We start from the raw sequence: 27679 nt of genomic DNA on the forward strand, positions 1-27679 counted from the left end.
CATTTGTATGTAACACATCCACTTCAACTCAGAAAAGTCTGTCAATTGATTACTTCCATCAAACATGCTAGGAGCAGAACATGAAGACAAATATATTTAATTTATAGCAGCAAGTGTGTTCGGTTAGTACGCTTAGTGTACATATAGCATTTTCCATCTTTTTTCCTCACAGCCCTGCTGAAAAAAACAACAACAATAGAACATCACATAAATTCTAATGGTTTCCACTACAAATACCATTACAAACCATCAACTAACCATTAAAATCATTACCATTATTGGTCCTTAACGGTATCCACTAGACATAACATATCACCAATAGAAGGCAACAAAATACCTGCAGAGACCCACAGGGACCATTACAGTTTCCATTAAAACCAATACAATTCCATTAAAACCATTACAAACTCTATGAGAGTTTCTATTGTTTTTTTTTTTTGTTTTTTTTTTTTTGTTGTTTGTTTTTGTTTTTTTTGGGGGGGGGCAGGGAGATTTTTACTTGTTACTCTGCTGTAGCTTAATTTCAAAGATATTTAAAGCAAAATCATATGAACATCTATGTGGAAAATCAGAAGGTTAATTATAACTCAGGAGGGAGACTGACCACATGTAAATAGCGAACACAGTATAGGGACCTTGTATAAGAGGTCAGTTCCTATTTTTGTCTGTTTTCTGCTACACAGTCAACCGGTTCAACCTGATATGACATGCAGATTATTTTGCATTATATTGCTGAAGTTGTGACACTTGTTGGCACACAGCAGCACATGGGCACAGTCTGAGAGAAAGAGCAAGCCTCACTCAGCTTTCTTCCTGCTTCATACAGAGACAAGTCTAAACGCTGCTCAGCCTGAAATCTCACACTCACTCGCCTTTGGGGGATTTAACCACCATTCCAAGGGGCATTATGTTAAGGAAGTGGAACATGATCTCAGGATTTACCCTGTGACTTAAAGGAAGGAGCGAGATTTTGATCAGAAACAACAGGTTAGTGACTTTTCATAAGTTGTGTAATATCTACAGCAAGTGTTAAAGAAGTTAAAAGTGTCTGTATATGTTTCTGTTTTTCACTGTAAATCAGTAAACTGCTCTCGGTTGTGTTAGATCCGATATGGTCTTCCTGATCTCTGGACGCTTTCGCAAACACATATAAGATTTATGTTTTAAACGATACACAGTCTTGTCAATGAAAAAGATTCGGTTGTGTGATCATGAGTGCGTTGCCTGATTTATTTTTAAAAATATATACATATAGTCCGATACTGTATGTTGTAGGAGTTGTTTTAATGTAAAGTTGTTGAATGATTGACGATGATTGGCAGTTCTGATTGATTTGTTTCAGTTTGATAAAATATTACGAGCGTTTCAATGCCCCCATTAAACAACGAGTCAATTTACTGATTCGATTCCTTTGAACAAATCGAATTCGCTTTCGATACTTTGATTCATTAGTGAGAGAAATGTAAAGAAACATATTTTCTCCCATTTCTCACTCTCCTGAAGGAAATAACACATTTCATACTCAAGTGTTGCCTATATAACAAGCCATTTTTGTCTCAGTATATGTAATAATTTAGTAACGTGGCTAATCTACAATTTACTGTATATCCATAGTAACTGTGTATTATTTAGGCTAAAAAAATACATACTATACAACCATAATTTTTTGACAGTTAAGTCAACCTGCTGAAAAAAAACAATAGAAACCATCACAGAAATTTTAATGTTTTAACAACAAGTACCATTACAAACCATTAAACCCTTAAAAACTTTACCATTACCATTACTGGTCCTTAATGGTATTCACTAGACATAACATGCCACCAATGGAAGGCAACAAATTACCAGTAGAGACCCACAGGGACCATTACAATTTCCTTTAAAACCAATTCCAATTATCATCAGTGAAACCATTACAAATTCTATGAGGGTTTCTATTGTTTGTTTTGATTTCCACCAAGGCAGCTAGCAAGTTAAAGCTTCATAAATAAAGACATAGACAGTTAAAGAGACGTAACATGGTTTGTTTGTGCTTGTGAATTTTTCATTTTAAAAAATTCTACACTCCTGGGCAAAAATAAATTAATAAATAAATAAATAAAAATGGTTCATGCCCAAAATAGCAAAATATTAAGCTTTTAATGGTCAACAAATCATTGGTGAGGAAATGAAAGAATTAAACAAATAGATAAAGTAACTTAGTATGGGACGCTTTTCCCGTTGATTTCTTTAAATGTTTAAGTCTTGTGGGTAAACTTACAGACAGCGTTTTATCATTTTCTTTTGTATTATTTGATTTCTTTTATTTTTTACTGTATTTTAACTTTGTGCACCCAAACATTTGTTAGTTTGAATTTTACATCAAACATTAGATTTTTACCTTTGCGTACAAAAAGACTATATATAAGTGATATATAAGAGAATTTCTCTGTTTCTAGCTTTTCCCCAGAGTTCACTAAAGCAAAAGTAAACGAGCAAATGGTGACAGGAAGTCTCAGGAGTGCATTTGCTTAATTCTTGCTAATTTTCTGACCAATGATTTGTTGTTAAGACCATTAAAATCTTAATATTTTGATATTTTGGGCTTGACCCATTTTTTACCCAGGAGTGTACTATTTCAAATCGCTGATCACTAAAAACAGTACAAGCTTATGTGCAGGACTGGAACAAAACCTTACACATTTGCATAACCATTATTCACAATAGCGTCTGTATTTGACGCAAGGTTAAATTAATGATTTCTAAAGCCTTGGTTATGACATAACTTTACCAGCTTATGCTACCCATTTTCTCTGTTCTTTTAAAATAAGGCACACATAGTAGCATCATGCAGCTAAAACACTGATAAAACACTCATGTTTGTGTGCTGTAAATATAGCCTAGAACAATGACCCTTTTTCCTGAACTTTTTTTTTCCTGTATTTTTTTAGCCTGATGGAAGGAGAGGGAGGCTCTAAAGGAAATTCCAATAGTGCTGACATGTCTCAATTACTTCCCCTTCTGGCAGAAACACATAAGTCTGTAGCAGAAGGAGAGAGGGCCAGTGTGGTTGAGAGTCTGGAGGAGAAACACACAGAGATAATGGGACTGTTGACAGGGGATGAGGGAAAGGAGGGCTCACAGGTCGTCAATTCAAGGCCAGAGAGCACTGCTGTCTGTTTAAGAGATTCTGAGTTGTCCTCTAAAACTAAGCTTTGTGGATACCTCCACAAGCAGGCTGGGCCCCTGAAAACCTGGAAATGTCGTTGGTTTACCTACGAGGAGAAGAAGTGTCAGCTGTTTTATTATCGCACTGCACAGGACTTGAACCCTCTTGGCAAAGTGGAGCTGCGCAATGCCACGTTTAGCTACCCACTGCAAGGAGAGGAGGGGACCTTCCACATTCAGACACCTGAGCGCACTTTCATACTTAAGGTATGCTTACCATCAAGTTTTGACCAAGCTTTAATGTATTATTATTATTATTATTATTATTATTATTATTATTATTATTATTATTATTAAAAATAATTACAACCGCATGACTGAATTCTCAGAAGGTGCTGATTAATTTTCATTAACAGCAGCTCTAACAGTAATGCCAGAGTATATATTTATAAGCATATTCTCATGTATATTAAAGCATTTCTATTAATGCACTCACTCTTATATGTTACTGTTTCTATAATAACAGCTCATATTTCTATAGCAACAGCCCACTTGTATCACAAAAATGCTACATCATCTAAGCCTAATAATAAACAGATTTTTAAAAATGGTGTTATTTAACAAAGAAAAACGTATAATTGTTTATATGGTGAAGATTTCTGTAAGGAGATGTTTATTTAATATTTATGGAGTGTCAGTCTCCAGTGTCAGTACTTTACCATTTCCAGTGAGTAAGTTTTCCATCACAGGAAAGTCTTCAGGACAGATAACTTTGTGCTTTCCAGTTTGTCAGTAACATGACATGCTGTGTGGGTATGTTTTTTTTTTCTTATTAACTTCAGGAGAGAGATAAAAGAATGGTTGACAAGTGAAGAACTGTTTATAACTGCTAAGCTGCTATAGGTGATAACAGGAACTAATTGTTTCATGGATGTTCCATAACATTAAATGTAACTACAGTATAAACATTTTAAACTATAAACATTAATAAGTAAAAATAAATTGATAATAATTGATAAATTGCTGGAATTAAGTATAAACACTGGTCACAGATCGCTGCACGCTCCCCTAGGGTACGTCTTTGCATCTAAAGGACTGCTGTTATATCTTTAAGAGTACAGTTTAAACAGTTTGTACCTTGTAGAAGAAAAATGCAGCTTTTTAGTACCATTTTATGGGCACTGATTCACTGATTTATAATGTTTTATTAGTCATGTTTGGAATGATTAAAACGGTTGCCCTTGGATTCATGTTTGTTTTGTCTATGCTATGTTGCAACATGCTGCTGCCAAGCAGCAACTCATTCTAGCAGTACACTCAGATGGATTATTAGGCATGAATTTAAGAAATGTCTTCTATTCTCATGACAATAACTGACTCCCTTTGACGGCACAACCTATTACGATTAGTAATGCCAATTCTCTTGTATTCACTTGTCCTGTTAATATAGAAATGTGTCATGGAAGCCTATATTATAATACAGTAACTTTCACATGCTTCATGTTCATCTGAACATTAACACAACTACTGGCACGATAGTATATGAATTATTGTGTGGAACCTGAAAGAAAGCATGGGTACCAGCTGGAATGAAATACTGATGCTGTAAGGAGTAAAACAGGGAGAATAATGTGTATATCTGAAGACTGAATCAGCATGTAGTTTTATAATGAGTTTTATATGCAGGTGGTGAATTGATTATTTAGGATGGAGAAGTTTTTTTCATGGGTATCAACAATATGGACCATTTGATTAATGTGCTATTTTTATATATAAATATACATTTTAGTATCATGGGTATCTAAGGGAATAATTTAACTACAACTGTCGAGTGGAGTTTTCAGGAATACTAAGTTTTCCACATTTGCTACAGAGGCTTTACTGTATCATGTGGCAAAGATATATGGTTCTGTACATTGTTATACGCTTAAACTGTATCAGTGAACAGCTGCATCTGTGTCTCAGTAAAGCATCTGGTTTCAGGCAGCAAACAGAGATGCTAAGATGTACTGGCTCCAGCAGCTGCAGCTGAGACGTTGGCAGCACAGAGAGCAGCTTTGTGCAGATTCCCCACTGCCAATGCCAGAGAAGCCCACACAGGATGGCCAGCAGTATTTAGACACCTGCCCTGGTAAGAACAAAAGAACTATCACAAGATTAATAAATCACAAGACAACACATGATGCAGCACGGCATTCACAAACTTCGTATTTGTATACAGTTGGGATTTTTTTTGTAGGGATTTGAGACTGTCTTCCATGTGATAGAGAAGTAGTTTAATAGAAAGTGAAAATTCATTTGGTAATAGTATAGCAGAGTAGGCGTGTGTGGTGGTCTGGGGAAACTCAGCTGATATTGCTGTGGCTGAATTCTGTGGCTGTGGGCATCAGTGAGGTCAGGCACTGATGTTGGGTGAGAAGGCCTGGGGTGCAATGCATGTCTTCATCAACCTTGCTTTTATTTGAGCCTATTAGTTCCAGTGAAGGAAAATTGTAATGTTACAGGATATAAAAACATGTAATACAATTGTGTGATTGCTACTTTGTGGCATCAGTTTTGGGGAAAAAAACACATATAGTCATATAATGGTCAGGTGTCCACATACGTTTGGCCATATGGTGTATTTTGCCTGAGGATCATAGCACAAAGATCAACCCCTTTAAGTCTTAGAATATTTTCAGTTATTCATCTTGAGGCATACTGTTTAGTAACTGCTATAAATGAATCAGTAACTACAGTAAAACTAATATGGAACGTATGCATATACAAGAGTAAGAAATGTAAATCAACAGGTCACTGAACACTGAACACCCTCTCTACCAATTAACATCATTCTAATTTTATAATGACTGAACTAGGCGTATTTTTACCTCCTGAATCTAAAGACAGACAAAGACAAAACTAAAAGTAAAACTTAAAGGAGTGCTCAGTCACAGAGGTGCCAACTTTATGGGTTAACCATAGCATTTACTGTTGCTGGCTCTTTGTTATGGCAGTACAGTGGGAAAAAAATTCTGGCAACTCAGCTAAAGCAGAGGTCAGACCAAACGTGAATAACGTTCCCCCAGCTTAAAAACAAACTCACTGAAGGAGAACGGACCCAGGGCACGAAACACATGTTTCTGGTAGCATTACTTTCACTTCATGTCGACTCTATGACCTTTACTTGTCAATTCATTAACACTGGTCTTGGTCTATGGACTCTTTGGTTGGTGTAAATAATGAAAAGCAGTCTGAACAATCACTTTGCTATATTTTTACTGTTGCTTGGCATACATCTGAAAATTAGCTAACTATCTAACGTTACACCTGTATTCTCGCTAAAATCATGTACCACCTTAGCTGCCTGTAATCACCTGATGTTCAATCAGAAAATAGTGTAGCAAAAATCCAGTGTGGTGGTAGTATTTATAATTCTATATAAATCATTCTATGCTTATTATGCTTATGTTTCATATCATAACTTAATGGTGAACCAGTGTAAAGTGACATCCATAATTGGAAAAGTTTATACACAGTTTACTAAAACCTCTTTAAAGCAAAGGTTTTACGATTATGCCTGAAAATAAGGTACACACCCAAAATAAGACTGCATTGTTTACTTCTTATCTCCGGGAATGAGTAATCATGGCAAATTATGGACAACTTAAAGTGGGACAGGATATGCATGCATGTGAGTGTGTAGTAATCAGAAGACATCTGGCAAAGTGTACACAGGAAGCACGGGAAAACCCCTCTACAGACCTGATCACTGACCAGTCACATGTGACCGGTGTTTGCACAATCCAAAACCTTCTCCTTCCATATTTAAACTGTCATAACTTCTCTAAAGCAGCTTCTTTTTCACCATACTTCAACATAGAGTTACAGATGTGTTATGTAAGTTATCTGGAATGTTTTCAGTATTTTAATCTGAGCTATCCTTATCTGTAATCGTTCTGAGAACAGGAGGAGGGTGTGGGTACCTTGGGGAACTTTGTGCTCCATTGAAATTACGTTAATGTTGTTAGTGCTGCAGAGAGGTCCAATAAATGTCAGGCAAATGCTAGCTGGAAATCAGTTAGGCTTGGCTAAAATCCTATATTACTCCCAGCTTTCCATCCAATAATATGAAACTGATCAAGTTAGCTGCTGACTCATCCTTCAGTTACAAGCAGGCTGGAAACATAGATTTATGCATTTCTATATCTTTCTGATCTCAGCACATTCAAGGGCAGTAATTATTGTCTGCACTGTAATTACTTTAATGATACTGTAATTACATGAACACTGTAGGAGTTCACTGGTAGATTTGGCCAGCAAGTGGTTCCTGCCTTCTTATTGGCATATCACTATTATATCACCATAATATAATGTAAGAATGAGCACTGTCATTCTGACTGTTTGTAATATTATTTGTCTGTGGGTAAAAAAAATTTTTTGAAAAATTTCCCCACCGGTCATATGGAAATGAATACAGTGAGTGTTTTATTGCATAACAAATAGTTCGAAGCTCTTTCATCGACTTTCATTTTGACCTGCAAATTCATTAACATTGGTCTTATGAGCTAATATAATACATACAGTACACATGTACACAGTACACATATATTGTATGTGAGAGTGTGTCTAAACCAGAAGAGCTGAACCACTATATGATGTTAAATGAAGGGGTTGATGAGGGGATTGTTGTGAATATAGAGTATGTGGGTGGGTGTGATGTGGAAACGTGATTCGGATGCTGTTGCAATGCTCTGATGCTTTTTTCTGCACTGCTTGCAAATTGCATCTACTGTATTTCCTGAACATGGCCCAGAGGCATGCCAGATAAATGACAACTAATAATTCACATCATTTGTAGGATTATCTTTTCTGATAATCCATGAACTCTGGGCTATGACCTACACTACCAAATTATCACATTCAGTTCAGCCTTACTCACTTGCATGTCTATTCACATACAGATGATTAGCAATATTACATTGCATAAGAAGTGAGACCTATTGTAAATCGGAGTACTTAATCTTGAGTGGGCTTGTATGAGTGCACAGCTGCAGGATGCAGACTCACATAGCAGTAACTATTACAGGAAGTGAAGAAACAAATATCTGGAGCACTTAAACAGGTGGCCTGCCAGGGGAACGTTGCCAAATGTAAAAGCTCTGAAATTCTGTACTGCATAATATTATAGCTGCAGATGGATTAAGGTTATTTTGAGCTCAAACTGTTGTTTGACTAACTTCATGCAAATAGATGTTTGTAGGTTTGTTAATATTTTGCATATATGTTCATTTACACAGTGCTTTAACATATAGTACACACAACATGGTGTACTTTTATAAGAAAACAATAAACATTATGATTATTTTCCTATAACAGCACAAAATGTTTTATTCTTCTTATACAGCAGCAAAAAATCTCTAATCTCTATTTATTAAACAACATGCTGTCATTTTTTCCATTTATTATTACTTTTAATGTTGTTCAGTTAGCTCCTGTTATCACGCACGATATAAACGTCATTCCCTCTCCGGCTTCTCGTTTTTTTCTCTCTCTAGTTAATAAGACAAAAAAAATGCATCTTGTAACTAGCAATGTCCTCCTTCCTTGGACTTTCCCTTTTGCAAAAAACCTAAAGGAACAGCTTTACCTCTGAATGTTAAACAGCGCTGACATTGGAGACACCTTCCATAAATGTTAAATAAACATCACCATGTCTATAATTATACATTTTCATTGTTAAACAGCAGCATGCTCTTTAATCTATTTATATTAATATTGAGTGCATTAATATCCCATCACCACCGGCTTGCTCAATAGGGATAAATTCACACACTTAAAATCTGTATCCTGTGTTTATATGTTTCTGTAAAGCTGCTTTGAGACAATGTCCATTGTTAAAAGCGCTATACAAATAAAATTGAATTGAACTGAATTGAATTGAATATAAACCTGTGATTTGAATTACAGCTGGTACTAATGACAGAGCTGCTGTTAGGGAAATCATTTCTGGGAATTTAGCAGCTCTCTGATATAAAGGATATTAATTCACACACTGTTCATTTATGTGAAAAGTATTATCATTTTGCTGCAGAAATCAAAAGTGTCAGTTTTAGCTTTAATAGTTTTAAGCAGTTTTGGGTGTTTCCTCACTAACAATGACTCACCTACAGGTTTGCTAGACATGCTGTTATGTGACAACACTTTGCCCTGCATTACATTCCACTCTGCTAGAGCGTTTACCTCGAGTGGAAAAGTTTGTGGATTCACTGACTATTTTACCATGTGCTACCACATATAGTGTCATGCATCTCCCTCCGCCGTTTATGCTTTATATAGTTTGACCGGCTGAAAAAAGAATGGCATCCTATTGTGGTCACAGCGATTCATTAAAAATAATTTTAAAAAATAATAATAAAAAATTCATTTCAGAACCTAACAAACCAAGCAAGGTTCATCTGACACAGATGCGCTCCTCGTTTTTCACTCATATGGGCAGCTCACTCCAAGTATGGTTTCACGTAGTGTTCACATATATATTAGTTCAAGATCTGTACCAGGTTGCATAATCACAATCAGGTGCTGATTCAGCTGTGTTTTGTTTTGTTCTACTGTAGAAAACTTCCTGCCCATGGTGAAGATCCCGTCCGGTCTGGTTGGAGTGGAAGCAGCCAATGTTCCTGTACAAACAAACCCACTCAACGTGTCCATTAAACACCCACTCATTGAGATACAGTGAGTGCAGGACTCAGGTCTCTTACAAGAATAGATCAGAATATACTTGTTTAATCTTAGTTTAAAGTATAAGAGAGTATAATAATGGTGTAGTTTTATTTATTGCAAAATAAAGACATCTGGGGTTTTTTTTTTAGTGATGGGCATTCCATTTGTTTTCTCTTTTAAGGAAGCTGAGGTTTGTATTACACCATAAGATCATTCAAGTTCCTAAGAACATTATGCACTCATGTTGTATTCATCGTTTCCAACCTATTACAGTCCTACAGAATTAATGGAGTCAAAAAAGTAGAAGATCTAAATGTCTGACCTAGTGAACTGTACTAATATGTTGTGTGTGTGTGTGTGTGTGTGTGTGTGTGTGTGTGTGTGTGTGTGCGTGTTACAGAAACTCAGTACAGAGCTTTCTCCTTCGCCGGCCATCTACGGAAATGGGCCGTAGTGTATTTTGGGTAGAACCACCAGCCACCCTGGCTGATACCCCAGGAATTAATCCCTCCTCCAGTACAACTAGTAAGCAATACAATGAAATGTATATTTCCTTATAAAATAAACAATGTGAAACACCCCTTGGTCAGATTTTGAAGGTAACTTGGAGACTGGAACCAAAATTTGGAGATTTTATGAAAAAGTGACACACTTTTTACACATATCTATAATTGCAATGCATTATCTTGAGTGTATCTAATTACATCCCACTCTTCCACAGCCCCTGAAATCTCCCATGCCCAGACATCACCTCCGAGCTCAGGTCTGCCTCCTGAAGTGGAGTGTGAGAAGCCTTGTGAAAAACTCCTGACCCACGGTTCATCTCTAACGCTACCCAATGGGAAACTTAAGAAAACAAACTCTGCCACCTTTCCATTCGACCGCAAAGAGGCAAACACCGTTGACCTTCTGTCACGCCTTAAACAGGAGAATCTCACACTGGCCGTGGAGGTCCAAGCCCAGAAGGTGGAGATTACAGATAATAATAGATAGGAATTGCAGTTTATAACCTTCTCAGTGATGGCTGGACATGCTATTAAATGGGAAGCTAAAATCTGATATCTGTTAATAGTTTGACAAAGAAACTATTAGGGTTGAGCAATATATCAATACTTGAAATATTCAATATTTGTCATTACCACTGAATCCGCAACTTTACAGGACAATTATGTTTCAGTAGGGAATGATTTGACATTTGAAATTTAATAAAAAGGATGGAGACATTTCAGAATTAAACCTAATATCGATGTCTTTATGTCTTTATCATTGTCCTTTTATCCTGCTAGCGCATTAACACCAGACACCCCTGAACCAGAACTTGATCCAGCTCTGTGTATGTGTGTTGTTAGGAATTGGTGTGGCTGCTGCACAAAGCCCTGGAGGCAGCTCAGCTGGAGAAGCGTGCGTGTGCTCAGTACCTTGCAGCTGAGAGTGAGCAGGAGCGTCTGGAGCTGGTGCGTCACAGCGAGCGCTGCACCACAGACCTGCGTGAGCGTCTGGAGCAGCTGCGGCGTGAGAACGAGGGACTGAGGAGAAGCCTGGAGGAGAGGGATGCACATGTGAAAGAGATACAGGACAACGTGAAGATGCTCATGGAGAAGAACCAGGCCAAGCAGGAGGTCATTGTCAAACTATCTGAGCAAATGTCTGCATGCATTGCTGACCCAGGACACACCATCTCTTCTGACCGTATCAGCTCAGAGAGCCTCAGGCAGCTTGTACAGGAGATGGACAACCTCAAGGTGAGCTGATGCCGATTAGTAAAAATGTAGCACCTTAAAGTATGTAGTTCAAAGTGTCAGCAGGATTAGATATGATAATTCACTGGTAAAGAAAGGATGTAGCCAGACAATGGGGTGGCCAGGTAGTATGTTTCCTGTTTTGTCTGTTGTGCCTGTATGTTGACTGGTCACTGTGGACCAATCACAATGAGGCATTCAAATGAATCTCATGTGATGCACTGGGTAGTGTTGTATGTTATTTCCATCCATGAGCTAATCACAGTGAATTATTCAAATAAAGCTGTCAGGTGATATAGATATTGAATAGATATAGAAATAAGTGATTGTATATACTGTGTAAAAATAAACCTTTTAAACCAAAATTATAGAAAACATGGCAGATATGTAGCATAAATGCAAAAAAAAAAAAAAAATTCAGACTAATAGAATTTACAAATAAGAAGTAAGCAAACTGAAAACATTTTTTAGTTAATATAATGGCAATATATTCATGTTAATTGTCATGAATAGTTATAGTTATATAACGTATGTATAAATTGAATAATCTGGGATTCACCCACATTACTAGACTGCCAGTTTATAGTCATTTGAAACCACATGTGTACACAGCAGATCCAAATAATAAACAAAGGAAGCAAATGGGGAAAGAAGTTTGAAATCCTGAAAAGCTGTATACATGAGAAATTTGTTTTGAATTTGTTGCCTGAGCATGTTCAGGAATAATTCCAGCATGTTGTGTCTTCCGTTTATTGTATACGAACACTGCAAGTTTATTATTTGCACATTAACAGCATGACACAAATTATTTATTAGACAGAATAATGGTTTTGTGGTATGTGCTAACAGCATGATCCACACAAACAAATATCCACACATGTCTTTGTTAGTAAGAATCTATAATGGTTTTATGAAGTAGATTCTTTTATTTAAAACATGTGGTTTGTTTCTGATGTGTTTCAGGATGACATGGAAGCTTACAAAACCCAGAACAAGTTCCTGAACTCAGAGATCTACCAGCTGACCAAACTGTGGCAGAACAGCTCAGAGCAGGAGAAATCGCTAATGGTGAAGGTGAGGGCGCTCCACTGCCACTTGTTTAAAAAAATCTCAAACATTTCAAGTCGCATCACTTGTTGACGGAGTTAATCTGTCATACGATTGCGCAATTATTCACTAGACATCATTGTCTACAGTTGTTTGACAAGCTGAAGATAACAATTTTTGAAAACATCTGGAATTTCACAGATTCTTGTAGAAAATTGTTATTGCAAGCAATTTATGGAAGAACATTTCATAACATGAGTTGCACTGTGTCTGTCCTGACCATGTGGATTAATTTTAATGTCAGGACACATTCAATGAGAATTCAAGGATGCTTCCCAGTATGAATAATCTGTGTCCTTAGTACCCCATATGAATAATGCGCACTAAGGACACCAACAATGTACAGTCTGCAATAGACACAAACTAACCCACGAACTCTAGCTAGTTAACTAAAAGCTTTTTTTTAATTTTTTTTTTTTTTTTTTTACCCCAACTGTGTATCTTATTATCTTATCAGTGTATTTTTTTCTCTAACCTGTTGAAACTGCCAGGGACGACCTGAATAGTTTTAGCATGGTAGCCAAAACACAGGGCAGTAAATAAGCAGTAGGTAAGCAGATGTCCTGGATGACTCACTCTTCCCTAATATAACCGAGTTTGAAATACAAAATTACAGAGAACCTGGTACCTTTTGTTTAGTCACTAGCTGGCTACCATGAATTCTCTAGCCAGACAATTTATCAGCTTTAAATAAATATCTCACCCCTTCAGTAAGAAAAAAGCTTGAATTCCTGAATCAGTTTGTATTATTATATTGAATCTCACGTTGACTCCCATTTGTTAACTCTCTCCCTCTCTCACTTCAGTGATTAGAAGAGAATTTGTCACATACACACTGCAGCACAGTGAAATTCTTTTTTTTTTTTTTTTTTTTTTTTGCATATCCCAGCTTGTTAGGAAGCAGAGGACAGAGCACCATGGTAAACCATGATACAGCACCCCTGCCTGGAGCAAATATAGTTCAGGGCAATGCTCAAGCCCTCAACAGTGGCACCTTGGCAGTGCTGGGACCAGAAGATTGGCATGAACCTCCAACCTTCTGGTCAATATCCCAGAGCCTTAACCATTGAGTCACCACTGCCAAGTTGCCAGCTCCTGTCTGTCACTCTGAAGTCAGACTTCTTTCATGCCTAATGTAGGAGTGTGCTGATGTTTGATGTATCTGAGCTGGTGTATGACATACAGGATGTGTACAAATTTACCAGCAAGACAGACTCAGCACCCTTAATACAGCACTGACTGTGAATTAGTATCACTATTACAAAACTCTCAGGGTGACTCACAGCATCTCAGGAGCATCATATTGTATTGCATCATATTGTATTGCATCATATTGTATTGCATCATATTGTACTGTCTCCTGACTTACATTCATCAATCCTATGCACTGTAGCTTTCAATACAATTGCAGTATCTGTGTTTGTATATGTATGCATGTGTATCAGTGTGCCTATCTGGAAGCCAGCAACTGTCAGATGGAGAGCAGGTACCTGGGAGTCCTAAGAAAACTCCAGGAGAATAAGGAACTGAATGCCGAGCAAAGTGCTGTTATCAGGAAGTTAATAGAAGAGGCACTACGGGCCGATCAGAAAGATGTCATCAGATTCGACACTATCAGGTAAAAGTGAAAACATTTTAAGGGCATACATAATGAAGCTTCAGTTGTTTTGCTTAAGGAACTTGTACTCTTACTATAGAATTCTGTGTTTATGATTATTATTTTCATAAACCTTGTCATTATGGTATTGCAGCAGCTTGCACTTTTGACCAATTTGACCTTTTTTTTTCTGTGAGTGTGTTGAAAAATTTGTGGCGTTCCAAATTTTGGTCAAATTATTGAAGGCTGTTGATTAACCTTGACACTTCAAGCAATAGATAAATGCAATATGGATTTTTTTGGTCTATTCTGTCCAACCTTAATACTTGAATTCCCTAATCTTTGAATCCAAATCTTCATACATCTAAACCAAATTGTTTGGTTTGATACAAAGACATAGTAACTATGATTATTCAAATCTAGTGTAAAAACAATCACATAAGTCCTGACTAACACATGGCTCTGTTCTTCAGGGAATACGATGAGTACGGCTTTAAGATCATCCCCGACTATGAAGTGGAGGACATGAAACTGCTGGCTAAAATCCAAGCCCTGGAGATCCGCTCTCACAATCTGCTCCAGCAGGAAACTGGTGACCGGTCACTTCTGGCCCGCTGGACTCAGTTTCTGGGAGGTCGTTCTCCTGATGTTCTCTCCTCGAGTGAGGAGCTGAAGACTCTGGTGCGAGCAGGAATCCCGCGTCAGTACAGGTCGTATGTGTGGCGCTGGATGGTGCGGGTCAGGACCCACACACTGCGCCAGGGCCACCCTGACCTTTTCCAGCAGCTGTGCGAGAAGAGCCGAGCCACTCCACACTCGGCAGCCAGGCAGATCCAGCTGGACCTGCACCGCACACTCACCACCAACCAGAGCTTCTCATCACCCTCCAGTCCAATGCTGCAGAAGCTCCAGAGAGTCTTGCTGGCGTTCTCCTGGCAGAACCCAGCTGTCGGCTACTGTCAGGGACTCAACAGGTACACACACACACCAAACACAACACTCTCTGAGCAACATAAGTGTTTTAAAGCTCTAGTCTGAATTGTTTTTTGTCAGAAATGAGCTGAAACTAGCTGTTTTGAAACTCTAAAACAAATAGTTACAGCCACTTCCTTAGTGTTCCCTCCAAACCTCACCCACAAAGTACATACGTATAATATGATAGACTTTCAAGTAGAGACACCTCCTTGTCCTGATTGGGTGGAAGTTTGTGTTTAATAACTTAACGGTAATGATGGAGCTCACCAAGAACTACTACTGTTATAGGTGTTATTTCGTTGTTATGACTGTTAAATTTGATCAAAATTGTGGCAGTCACTCAAAAGTGTCGTTTTGTGCAAGTCACACAAAGAAGAAGTTGTTCATTTCCTAATATAAAGTTTATCATCAACATGCATGCATAATGTCAACATGAATGTAACCACAAATTTACAAACTAGGAAGTTAACTAGAGGGACTTTAAATACAGTGTATTGGTAAATGGTTTAGGTTCTAGACTGGAAAGTGCCGCTAATTAAAATAAATAAATAAAATAATAATAATAATAATAATAATAATAATAAAACAGTAAATATGATGTTTGATATGTGAATAGTTACATTATAATATTATTATAAGGGGGTCTGTGATATTTTTTTTATACTGAATGGGCTGCAAAAATATTAATAACCCCTTATCTACATTGTCTTCTATATCTTGGTATAGTACAGACGGGAGCATATATTTTATTAACCTCTAAGTGTCTTAGAAACCACCTTTATGTGTATAAAGTTATACGTATATATTTTTTTTATAAAAAAATTTTTTTGTACGTTTTCAATGTTAGAGAATAAAAAATGGCATGGAATAAATAAGCCTAAAACATAACCTGCTACAATAAAAGATTGTAAAAACACGTGACCTGCGTGTTAGAAAGCAGAATAGAGAAGATTTTAAGAATTATGCTGCAAGTAAACAATTGTAAAAACCACCATATGTGCAAAAGTAAATATGATTTACAACCAAGCAAACCTGATCATCATTATCCTTGCTTGTCTTGAACTTTGGCAAGCCACCAAGCTCATATTTCGGCCAGCCTCGTATCCTGACTTTATAGTTTGTTGTGGGCAATATTAAAGCTGTGCTAAAGTAACACAAGAAATCCAGAGGTTAAAATTCACTACATTTCTGCAAGCACACAAATCTCACTGCCCTGGCATGGCACATGGCACACACGTGTGTATAGACACACGACCATGTGAGCGCCAGGGTTGATATCATCTTAAAGGGCTGATGTGTATGATATTATGTAACCCTCATCATAACAGTTTGAGATTATTCCAAGAGACTTGTAGCAAGAGACAGTTTGCAATACTATGGCATTAAGCTTATTTTAATGCATCCTGCTCAATTAAAGATGGAGAATTAGGTGTATGTACAAGTAGTAGTTGTAAAAATTAGCATTGGCTCATTAGTGCTCTGTAATGGCCAATACACACACACACACACACACACACACACACACACATAGCAGGCAAGAAAGGAAATTCTGACATCTGGTGGTCAACCTTATGAATTAGCATTGATAATTTGCACCAGCATACAACTGTACAGCAGAATTGCCCTTGTATATGTTGATGTACCTTTTGTGTATATGTGTGTGTCTGTTATGCTGTCTTCAGACTGGCCGCTATTGCCCTGCTGGTGCTGCAGAGTGAGGAGGAGGCTTTCTGGTGTCTAGTGGCCATAGTGCAGTTCATCATGCCTAAGGACTACTACACCAAAACTCTTCTGGGCTCTCAGGTACCAGTGTATAAACTAAAAACAAAATCCCAATGCTTGTTGATGTCTATAAACAGTGTGTTCTGATCACACGTTCAATGTTTCTTTTATATGTCACGATGCAGGCAGACCAGCGTGTGTTTAAGGACTTTATGGCAGAGAAGTTGCCACGGTTGGTGGCTCATTTAGATGAATACAATGTGGACGTGTCCCTCGTCACTTTTAACTGGTTCCTGGTGGTGTTTGTGGAGAGTTTGCCCAGTGACATCCTGCTTAAAGTCTGGGATGCCTTCCTCTATGAAGGCACTAAGGTATAACACTGTGCTGTAAGCTTGCCACTAAGCTATAAGGATAATGAGTACTGTAAAAAGGTTTGAAATATATTAAGTCACACAGGAGAATAGTGTATCTAAAAAAAAAACAACAAATAAACAAAGGAGATAGCTCAATTAATCTTTAGTATTTGAATGCTGATATCAGTTTTTTTGCTATGTGACATTTTTACATTTATTTATGCAAATAAGGCTTAGTCTAATTAAACATGTATTGATTTACATACTTAATGCAACCAAATATCAAGTCTTTGGAGTATAGTAGAGTTAAAATAGCAAACCCTACTGCTATAATTGTGCATTATAAAAAAGGCCATGAACTTATTTAAAAATATATTATCATTTTTATTGTGCTGTTATATATTCATTTGATTGTTTTTCTATCAAATAAATAGTTTCCTAGCTGAGTAGTTTCAAACATTTTTCTCAGACCTTTGCACGGTGCTGTAAATATGCGTCTAAAATTAAACTGGGGTTATAGAGAAAAATCCTGTCACCTAAAAAAAAGAAAAGACTGTATGTATACTGTATCGATGACTGAACTTGAGTATTCCTGTAAGCATAATCACTTAGATATTACTCTAGATCAAATATAGCTAGAGTATATCTTGGGGGCAGTGGTGGCTTAGCGGTTAAGGCTCTGGTTACTGGTTAGAAAGTTGGGAGTTCAAGCCCTGGCACTGCCAAGCTGCACTAACCCTCAGGGGCACAGTATCATGGCTGACCCTGTGCTTTGACCCCAACTCCCTGGTATGCTGGGGTATGCAAAGAAAAGAATTTCACTGTGCTGTGACCAATAAAGACTCATTATCATTATAGAAATAATGCAAAACATTGCCTTGTTACACTAACTGTGGACTGTTTATTTGTTTGCAGGTGATATTTCGATACGCACTTGCTATTTTCAAATACAAAGAGGAGGACATTTTAAAGATCCATGACAACGTGGAAATCTATCAGTACCTCCGTTTCTTTACCAAAACAGTCACAGATGGCAGGTGAGGAATCACAATCCTACAAAAGTGATAGAAATACATAATAGAATGTTAAATACATAAGTCTAAAGATCTTCTAACCAAAATGGACTACTACAATTCAGAATCCAGGAAGACAATTATCATAATAAAGTTCTAAGTCTTGAAACCTGTATTTCACCTTAAACTTAAGGTACAGTCCATTCTGAAACTATTGGAACGGCAAGGCCAATTCATTTGTTTGTGCTGTATACCCAAAAGACATTTGTGTTTGAAATCAAAAGGTGGATATGAGACGAGACTTTAGGATTTCAGCTTTTATTTCCTGGTATTTACATCTAGATTTTAACAACATAAAACAGAACCTTTTGTATCAGACCACTCAGTTTTTAGGTAAGCAAAAGTATAGGAACAGACAAGTATTGGAGGAAATTAAAGTAAATAACACTGTATATTTGGTTTCATATCCCTTGCTTGCAATAAGTGCATTGAGCCTGCAACTCACTGACATCACCAAATTGGTTTCTTCTTTGTGATGCTTTTCCAGGCTTTTACTGCAGCCTTTTCCAGTTATTGCTTGTTTCAGGGAGTTTCTCTCTTTCAGTCTAATCATCAGGAGGTGAAATACTGCTCAAATACATTAAGGTCTGGTGATTGCCTTGGCCATTCTAAAACCTTTTAATCCCCCCTTCCTTCAATAAAGTAATAAAGTCCTTTATTGAGTTGGCAGTGTGTTTTGGTGATGTTACTGTTTTAAAGTTTTTTTCTGTACAGCTCTCACAATGTTATACCCAAAATTCTTCAAAATGGCTTGCTTTTCTCCAATAGATAGCTCTCTGATCTTCATGTTGGTTAATCCTTTTTAACAACAAATGCAGTCTTCACAAGTGAAACTCAAGGCTAAAACCAGGAGTAGATGTTCCGAACTATTTATTGTTTAAACAATTAATCTAACAGGACACACCCGTCAGTCCAATGTGTTCCAATATTTGCTCACCTACAAATTGGGTGGTCTGATACAAAATGTTCTATGTCATTGCGCACATCTACATATAAATACCAGCTGAAATAAAAGCTGGAATTCTAAACTCTCTTCTCATATTCATATTTTAATCTCAAACCCAAATGCTTTCAGTCTACAGCAAAAAAAAAAAAAAAAACTTGGCCTTGCTGTTCCAATAGATTCAGAGGGAACTGTATAATATTATTCCCTAAGCTTTAGGTGAACCAAGAGGATCTTTAAACATGTACTTTCTGACCTCTGAATTGTGTGTTAATCTGAGACTTGCTTCTGTCCTCTGTAACCCTTTGCATCAGCGCACTAGATGGTGTTACTATTTTTGTCCTGAAGACAGACTGTAGCATGTATAATTCACAAAGCTTGCACACAGCCTAGAGACAAACCCACACCACATACGCATCACTTGTATAGAGTTTAAGGCCAGTCATGCTGTAGACTGTTCTGCTGCTGAGTCTTTAGAATTTTTTTTAACTTTAAAACCATCTATTTGGATGCCATTTTTGCAACAGTGCAGTTTTTCTAATAACCGAACACACAGAGGGAATGTGGGAATGTTTAAGAGCAGTCTTTAACCAGCAGGAAGGATTTTGTTGTAGAACAGAGTCATGAGGCATCATGCACTTGTATTTAATCATCCAGTATCACTATAATTAGAATGAATACACATTTCAAAAAGCAGTAGTTAGTTTTGCCCACAGTTCTAATAGTTTTAATGCTGTTGCCCGTTCCCTTCACCCATCACAGGAAGTTGACTAGCATCGCCTTCTTGGATTTGAACCCGTTCCGGATGAAGCATGTGAGGAACCGGCATGCTGTGCACCTGCAGCGGCTTAAAGCTGAGCTCCGTGAACTGGAGAAACTGCAGAAAGAGTATAGCTCGGAGAACAGCCAGCGCAAAGACAGCATACTGGACCTGGACCTCATCCCCAGTGAGGATGATGATGATGCGTAGACATTTAAACACTTAGATGTACAAATAAAATACAGTGTACTTGTACAAAAGCACTTGCACAAAAGACAAAAATATATGTATGTATATTTATAGCACGCAAATACAATAATGAGGACTGCTGGGATTCTCTCTGATGGACATTAATGGATTTTTCATCAGTACTGTATATGCCAGACTACTAGATTTGAGGACAAATGCATGTTTGAAAAGAAAACAGAAGGGGTTTACCAGTAGAGGGTGTTTGACTCTGTTGGATTAGAGACGGTGAGTCAGCGAACGTGCGTAATCTGCTTTCACAAACAAAACAAAATTCCTCATGTCTTGAATGGACAGATTTGACTCATTTAATAACAAAAGTGTTCTTTCATTAAAATATGAGAAACACTAAACATTCCTGCACTGAACACAATATAACGGGTTACAGCACTTTATTTTCACTACCGTTTGTTGTACAGAATTTCTCAATCATCAAACGTGTCTGTATAACGTATTGTGTAACATATAACATGTTCCTTATTAGTTTCCACCTTTTAAGCTCTATGTACAAGAACAGTCAAAAGTTTGGACACACAAGGATTGAATATATATTTTTCATTGTCTTAAAGACATTTTGATAAAGACTTATGGTTGAAATGTGTTTATAGGGCAAATGTAAATAGTGAAGTTTATACAGACGTACACATTTATTTCTGAATAGAGTTCTTAACTGAAAAATAAATTGTTTCCTAAAACAAGTAGTTTTCATGTGGAACTTAGGAGAAGCAGCGAGGAGCTCGATCTATTTGGTAAGTTGAAGAACAAAACCTCCGGGGTGAAGCTCTCTTATGAAGCTGGTTAAGAAGAGTGTGCAAAGGATTACTGTTAAAAATGTCAAATCTTACACTAAAATTACACTGAACACTTTTGTTGGACACTGCTTAATTACATATATAATCTTTTATAATATTAATGTCCTTATTATTTGAAAACAGTAGAAAATAGTAAAAATTAAGAAAACCCTTCTACAAAGGTGAGTTAAATGAAAACCTTAATTTAATATATACATATATATATATATATATACACACACACACATATATCTCATTTTGCATTATTTATTGCAAATAGGTGTCACTATCATTTTTACATAATCTCCATTTCGTTCCATGGACGTGTTCCAACATTTAATAAGTATCCGGATTCCTTCTGAAATACGTAAACTGGATTCAGTTCTAATTTGTTGCACTTTTAAAGTTTTCATTTATCTCACCCTCATATAAGCAGCTGAGTCTAAGCGTGGAATGTGGAATTAAGGGTAGCTCAGATTTCAATACATATTCAATAACAATTAAGGACAATGTTTAAAATTTTCCATTTTTATTACTTTAAAAAACAAGATACATATGAAATCATAAATATAAAAAAAAAACCCTTAATTCAATGTTACAAACAACTCTACTGCAGGTAAAAGCTAAGAGCTAGTGTTACACCAGACAAGGAAACTGATGTATTGCCTATTCAGAACAGTATTCTTCACACAGAAACGGCCTATTTCTCCATGGGGGTGAGAATAGAAGCGCAGTTTCCCGTAATGAAGAGGAGAAACACACTCACATCTCGACAACATAAAAACAGTGGCTTGTCACTGAATAAAGCTATTCTTCTAGAAGTGTCAGTGTTTAAGTCACATGGATCCTAACGCCAAACAATTCACGTCCTACAAAAATGGCTCATTGTTTTAAAGAGTTAGAGTTAGAAAAAGCCCAGACTGGGAGCATGCAGGTTGTATAAGTGTGTTTATACGTGTATGTGTCAGTGTGTGTGTGTGTGTGTTTGTATTGTGAATATGGACATTACTAGCTTGGCTCTGGCTATAAGCAGAGCATCTCTACATCTCTCTGATGGACAGTGACAGGCCTGAACCTGCCACATGCCAGCTGCTCAGCCGCCATGCTAATTAAGAGAGAAAGAGGAAAAACAAGGACTCAACTTAATACCAAAACAAGCGGTTAGAACAATACAGCTTTTGTGCACGTCATCTGAATTTTACATTGTGCACCATTTGGCAAAGTGGGGTCGAGCAGAGAGCCGGAGCCTGCTGTTCCTCAGCACTGCCTCAAGATCAGCTCGTCTCTCTCAGATCCTCCCCAATCAGAGCAGAATCAGAAAACACAACACCGCATTTAGTAAGTCAGTAAAGGGCAACTTCTGCTAACAGCGTACATCTTACCTCAGCGGTCAAGAAATACTCACACTACCATTTCTTAACTATTTCTGAAAAATTTCGTTTTTCAAGCATTTGAGAATAAATTAGTCAACATAATGAAATGTTTATAACCATTTTACATCTAAATCTTTTTTTTTTCTTTTGTACTTTTTTTTTTTTTTTTTTTTTTTTACATATATGCCATCTCTGTGTTAAAATGAGTACTTAGTGCAATTCTTAACATGCTTTAACCATAGGACTTGTGTCTGTAACAAACATTAATTCTTACTTTTTTTCTTGATTTGTTTATATTTCTGAACCAAACTTTTAGCTATTTTCAAGATACCATCCACTATATAACATCCCATATTCCTCGCTACTGTAAGACCTGGAATAACACACATGAACAAACAGAAGACCACAATACACTTTAAGGTCCCTTTTTCAAAGAAAAACAAAATCAACATTCTGTTATCAGTCAGCATGTATAGTTACAACTTCAAATACACTGTACAGAATATTCTTATACAAGTCCACTTGAAATCCGTCATAAAGCAATTGTTCCATTATTAGGAAATTAACCAAAGGTACCATGTGGCTGATCAGAATGTGTCAAAAGTGAATCAGTAGACGTGATTATTTTTTTTAACTGTTTTTAGTGAAAAGATATCCACATTTTATAAGCAATTTATAAGAATTGACAAATACTGTATATGTTAAGATATTAAGGTACTTTAACTTTGCAGTTAAGGCTTTGGGAGAAGGTGTAGGTTCACTCTTATTGTTGTGAAATTCATAATAAGTGAGAAACTGACAGATGGCGTGTGTTGGACATTAAGTGCTATTCTCTCAGGTTTGAGAGGTTATTGTTCTATTCCAGGGCTCCTAGTATAGTCCACTAGTATATATTTCAGAAGACCAAACCGAGTGCTTGAAAAAATACTGGAGCAAAACTGATAAACCTATGAAAAAATACTAGCCGTAGTTCAGCGTCTCTATTTTTCTAAACATGAAATATATTCAGGTTGCAGCCATATTCCGAATACAATGTTTATATGCGTACAGGCATCAGACTATTCCTGTACACATGGTTGCTGTAAGTATGCCAATCTACACATGCGATTTTCCTTTCCCGCTGTTATTTCCTGGGAGATTCTGCTACCCACAATTCCTAGCGGACTAAGCATGCACATACATCTGCTTTCAATGGATTTTCTGAATAAGGTGTTTACATGTAACAAATTTCCTATTAAAACAGGCATATTCCAAGAATGGGAATCAGAATTTGGGGAATCAGAATATTGTCTTAATCTGAATTGGGCAGTCGGATTGCGGCGTTTATATGACTCAGTACTAATTAGAATATACCCAAATTCCGATTAATATCGGATATTGATGTGCATTTAAACATAGACATTAACTCTTTTATTGATTTTTCTTTTATTTGCCCTGGTCTGATTAGTGAATTGATGACATGGTTTAATTTTTAAAAAGTGATGACAAAAAAGAATGTTTAAAGACAAATGGACAGAGAAGTAAGTGTTTGCTCTTCCCGCATCAAATCTCATCTGTTTGTCTGTGGCGCTAGTCAAATGTGGTAACATGAAACGGCATTATAAAACAAAACATAACCACTTCACTTATGTATTTACCACAAACTAATCACTAATTGTGAAGCATTAAAAGCTAACTGCTGACACCATTCAGTCATGTTAGTCGCTTATCTGAACCTTTGTAAGAAAGGAATGTTAAAAACTAGACTTCAAATTTGAAGTAACATTAAGTAACATTGCTGGATTTCTTAGATTTTAAGGTAACCTGTTTACTAAAGGTGAACCTACACCAACCCCCCTCATGACCATGAGTTCCCTTGTTCCAGTTCCTAAACACCTGGCAAATGTTGCCTAAAATCCTCCAAACACTCCTTTAATAAAGAATACACCTACAAAGCAATTATTAAAATCTTGACTCCTCCTATCCACATGCTGTACATAAATGACTCGCTTGTAGTTTCACTGCTGATTAGATACCGAATGTGTCATGGAAAGCTTGAACTGGTTTAAGGCTTACAAGCTCTCTGCAGTTGAAGGTCATACTGTACTGCAAAAATACTGTAACCAACCAATTTAATCCAGCAGGATGTGCTGCATGCTGAATGGGTTAAGGCAAGGTGCGAGTTTTTGTGTGCCTCTCCTCTCCAAGCCACTCGGTATCACAGGGATGCCTCACAAAAAAAAAAAAAAAAAAAGGTTCTGAAATGTAGTGCAAGTAGGAAGACTTGAGTTTGCTGCAGAAGTAAAAGTGGACGCTCACACATCACACAGATTTAAAGCACCCGGACTCTCCACAGGATGCAGTGTGAGAAAACTATAGTAGTGGACTTATATTCAGTGACAGGTTAATACTACTCAGAGTTGATGAGTTAAAAATAAAAAATTTCACATGCAGTAATATTTTCAGAATTTCTCTTTCCCATTGCCTGAAGAAGGGACTATGGAAATCACCCTGTGTTCAAGGAGAGACCAGGGCCTGGTGTCCCAAAAGCACCACACTGTTAAATATTTGTGAGAGCCATTAATTTACAGTAGGATAATCAAAAATGAACTTCGTACTTGGACACAATCAGGAAACCAGGTCCTGGGCTTCTATTCATGAAAAGTTGGAGCAAAAATCTACAATAAGATCAGTGTAGAAAACATGCAAGCAATCTGATTTCACATCAGCACTCGAAATGCGCATCTAAGCCCAGAGATTTATGTGATGCGGTAGCTAAAGACTTGCAGCTCAGCTATGAAATATGTTAGGGTTAATAAACTATGCAACGACGGTTAACAAGATCCTGGGTGGTACGTATCCAGCGTCTCAGAGTCTAAATGCTAATTCAGTGTTTGCATTTAATATCCTAATTATCATCAGTACATAATCTCAAATGATACTTTATATTTAGCTCAACGTAAACTTCAAAAAAAGAAAACAAAAAAAAAAAAAAAAAAAACTGAAGGCTCATAGCACAATAGCTTTCACTAGCCTAAAAGATTCAAACAACTTTCATTTGGATGTTTAAATCATTGGGTTTTATCCTCTCAGGAAAAAAGACAAAGGTAAAGCAATTCCCTTCCATGTGTAGAAACAATCAGATCTAAAATCTTTTTTGGGGGGAATCAATGCTTTAACACTGAGGCACAAAACAAAAAAACTCAGCCTCTAATCTTCCTTCCAAATACACATCCATACTGTGACTAGGTGTAATAAAAATATCAATAAGAGCAAATGATGTACAGATGCTTCAGTGTTAGACAATTAAAAAAAAAACAAAAAAAACAATCAAGTCCTTCATTGCTGCATGACACAAAGGTTTCTACCAAACCTCAAGAAACCCATTTAAGAGAAAGGAACAAAAGTCTGTTATGAAAATTTTACATAATAAAAACAGTGATTCTAGACATTATTAATACTGTGTTTCACTAGATGGCAATTGTTTTTTAGTCTTATAAAAAAGGACATCACTACGAAAAATGCATCAGCCTTTTAAAATATGCAGCGCTTCAATATAAAGTGCTTCATTACATTGTTATTTCTTTTTTTTTTTTACAGTTTCTTATTAAAATATTGTATTCCCTGGAGTGAAACCATAGTAAACATGTTACACATTGGTAAAAATAAACATTTTGGAATGTCTTTAAAAAGTCCCATGGTCGGCTTTTGGTCAAGCTGAGCTTGTTCCAGGCGCCTAAGAGGAAAACAGTGATTACATTTTTATTACAAACAACAGGGATAAAAAAATACCTGCCACAAAAAGACTCATAATGCCACAAAATGAGAAAAACCTGAAGGATGAGTGCAGGTATGAATGTTAGAGAGAAATGAGAGGACATGCTGGGACAAGCAATAGTGGAAAACCAGACTGTCTTGAGACTTTAGTGGTCCAAAGAATACCACTAAAAGATTCAATTTGTTTGTAATCCTCCACCTGAATATTACTCAAAGAAATATCAACATTCTCACACGTCACTAGAGAAGCTTATCACAGCCAATCGTATATCCTGAATCCTGAAAAATCCAAACAAAACAAAACAAAAAAAAACATCCCAAAGAGTACCTTAATTCAGTAGCAAATAATGCAGAACCAAGTGTGCGCCGCCACTTAATGACAGCACCCATGGGGCTGGAACGTGACTCAGAGCCAGCATTTTGGTGGAGAGTGTGTACGCTGCTCAAGCTTATAAACCCTCCCTCCCTCCCTCTTTCCTCCTGCTGACTGCGGCTCATTTTCCTGCCTGCCAGTTCCATCCCCTGCATGGTCGAGCTCAAAATCCTCTCCTCCAAAAGCAACATGGTGACTATAAGGCCACAGAGAAAAAAAAATACTATTTACACAAGGGCACTTTGGATACAAGACAGCCAGAAATTAAAAAAACAAAAACAAAATAACAACACAGGCAAGAAGGACAACAGCAAAATAAAGAGTTCATGCATGGAAAAAAAAGACTCTGTGAGTATAGAACGAAGAAAGGATTGAAGGACAAATAAAGATAGTAATGTCGATAGCGAGTGTTAGTCAGCATGTGGCCATGCTGGGTGTGTTCTGAAGCAGTGTGAGCAGCAGGAAGAGTGTGAGAATAGGTAGACACACACAAATGAAGATGATGAAGTCTTGACTGAAGCATATGATGAGCATGTACTCAGACAGCACCCAGTCCACCAACACACAAAGTAGCAGGTAGTAGAGTAGGAACTCCTGTAGGACCTCCCACTCACAGTCTGCCGGTGTCACGCTCACACTCACCATGGCTTTCATCTCAGTCAGCCCCGCCTCCTCACGAGCACGAGACCGCTTGCTGCTCCGTCCCCGCTCTGCCGGCGCCACCGACCGCCGGCTGTTCTCCACAAACTCCTGCAAAGGACACACAACTAGAATCAACATACAATTTAATATTTAAAAGAATTATTTAAATGATTCATTTTTGGAGACCCCGGCAGCAATATCCTTGCCCATGCACAGTGCATATTCTGCGTGTGCTATATGGAGTGGCAGCTCTATAAATAATCCTTTTGTGAATGTTCGGGACAGTAGGTATTGAAATATGGTAGAAATATGGTTTTAGTTTGGAGCTCAATAAAGCAAGGTTTAGGTCAGTCTGCTAGAGATAACCACTGATGATAGCA

General features: G+C 37.2%; 2 protein-coding genes across 8 annotated transcripts in view; one reads left to right on the forward strand and one right to left on the reverse strand.

Moving 5' to 3' along the window:
- The first annotated feature begins 494 nt into the window (after window positions 1-494).
- tbc1d2 (TBC1 domain family, member 2) lies at window positions 495-21393 on the forward strand. Of its 3 annotated transcripts, XM_053641085.1 has the most exons (14): window positions 495-987; window positions 2931-3414; window positions 5131-5278; window positions 9744-9861; window positions 10250-10374; window positions 10571-10815; window positions 11199-11591; window positions 12552-12662; window positions 14141-14313; window positions 14766-15266; window positions 16950-17070; window positions 17175-17360; window positions 18258-18379; window positions 20121-21393. In XM_053641085.1, exons 2-14 carry the CDS (start codon window positions 2935-2937, stop codon window positions 20326-20328), a joined length of 2931 nt encoding a protein of 976 aa, XP_053497060.1. In that variant the 5' UTR covers window positions 495-987; window positions 2931-2934; the 3' UTR covers window positions 20329-21393. The 3 variants fall into 3 exon arrangements, with proteins under 3 accessions (XP_053497060.1, XP_053497061.1, XP_053497062.1); XM_053641086.1 differs by lacking the exon at window positions 495-987 and having other exon boundaries at window positions 3238-3414; window positions 5118-5278; XM_053641087.1 differs by lacking the exon at window positions 495-987 and having other exon boundaries at window positions 3331-3414; window positions 5113-5278.
- Window positions 21389-27679, reverse strand: part of slc44a1b (solute carrier family 44 member 1b) — a 37654-nt gene continuing 31363 nt past the window's right edge. For 2 of the 5 annotated variants that reach the window (XM_053641088.1, XM_053641089.1), the window contains exon 15: window positions 21389-27407. In XM_053641088.1, coding sequence (XP_053497063.1) covers window positions 27072-27407 — 336 coding nt within the window. In that variant the 3' untranslated portion in view covers window positions 21389-27071. The remainder of the gene's footprint in view (window positions 27408-27679) is intronic. The other 3 variants (XM_053641090.1, XM_053641091.1, XM_053641093.1) reach the window with 3 other exon arrangements.

Source organism: Ictalurus furcatus, chromosome 14 (genome assembly GCF_023375685.1).
Source record: "Ictalurus furcatus strain D&B chromosome 14, Billie_1.0, whole genome shotgun sequence".
NCBI classification, from domain to species: domain Eukaryota; kingdom Metazoa; phylum Chordata; class Actinopteri; order Siluriformes; family Ictaluridae; genus Ictalurus; species Ictalurus furcatus.

Excerpts from the sequence above, each read along its gene's own strand:
- tbc1d2 (XM_053641085.1), top strand. The coding sequence starts at position 2,935 with ATGGAAGGAGAGGGAGGCTCTAAAGGAAATTCCAATAGTGCTGACATG. Across the intron at positions 3,415-5,130 it reads AGCGCACTTTCATACTTAAG|GCAGCAAACAGAGATGCTAA; the intron begins GTATGCTTACCA and ends ATCTGGTTTCAG. Across the intron at positions 10,816-11,198 it reads TGGAGGTCCAAGCCCAGAAG|GAATTGGTGTGGCTGCTGCA; the intron begins GTGGAGATTACA and ends GTGTGTTGTTAG.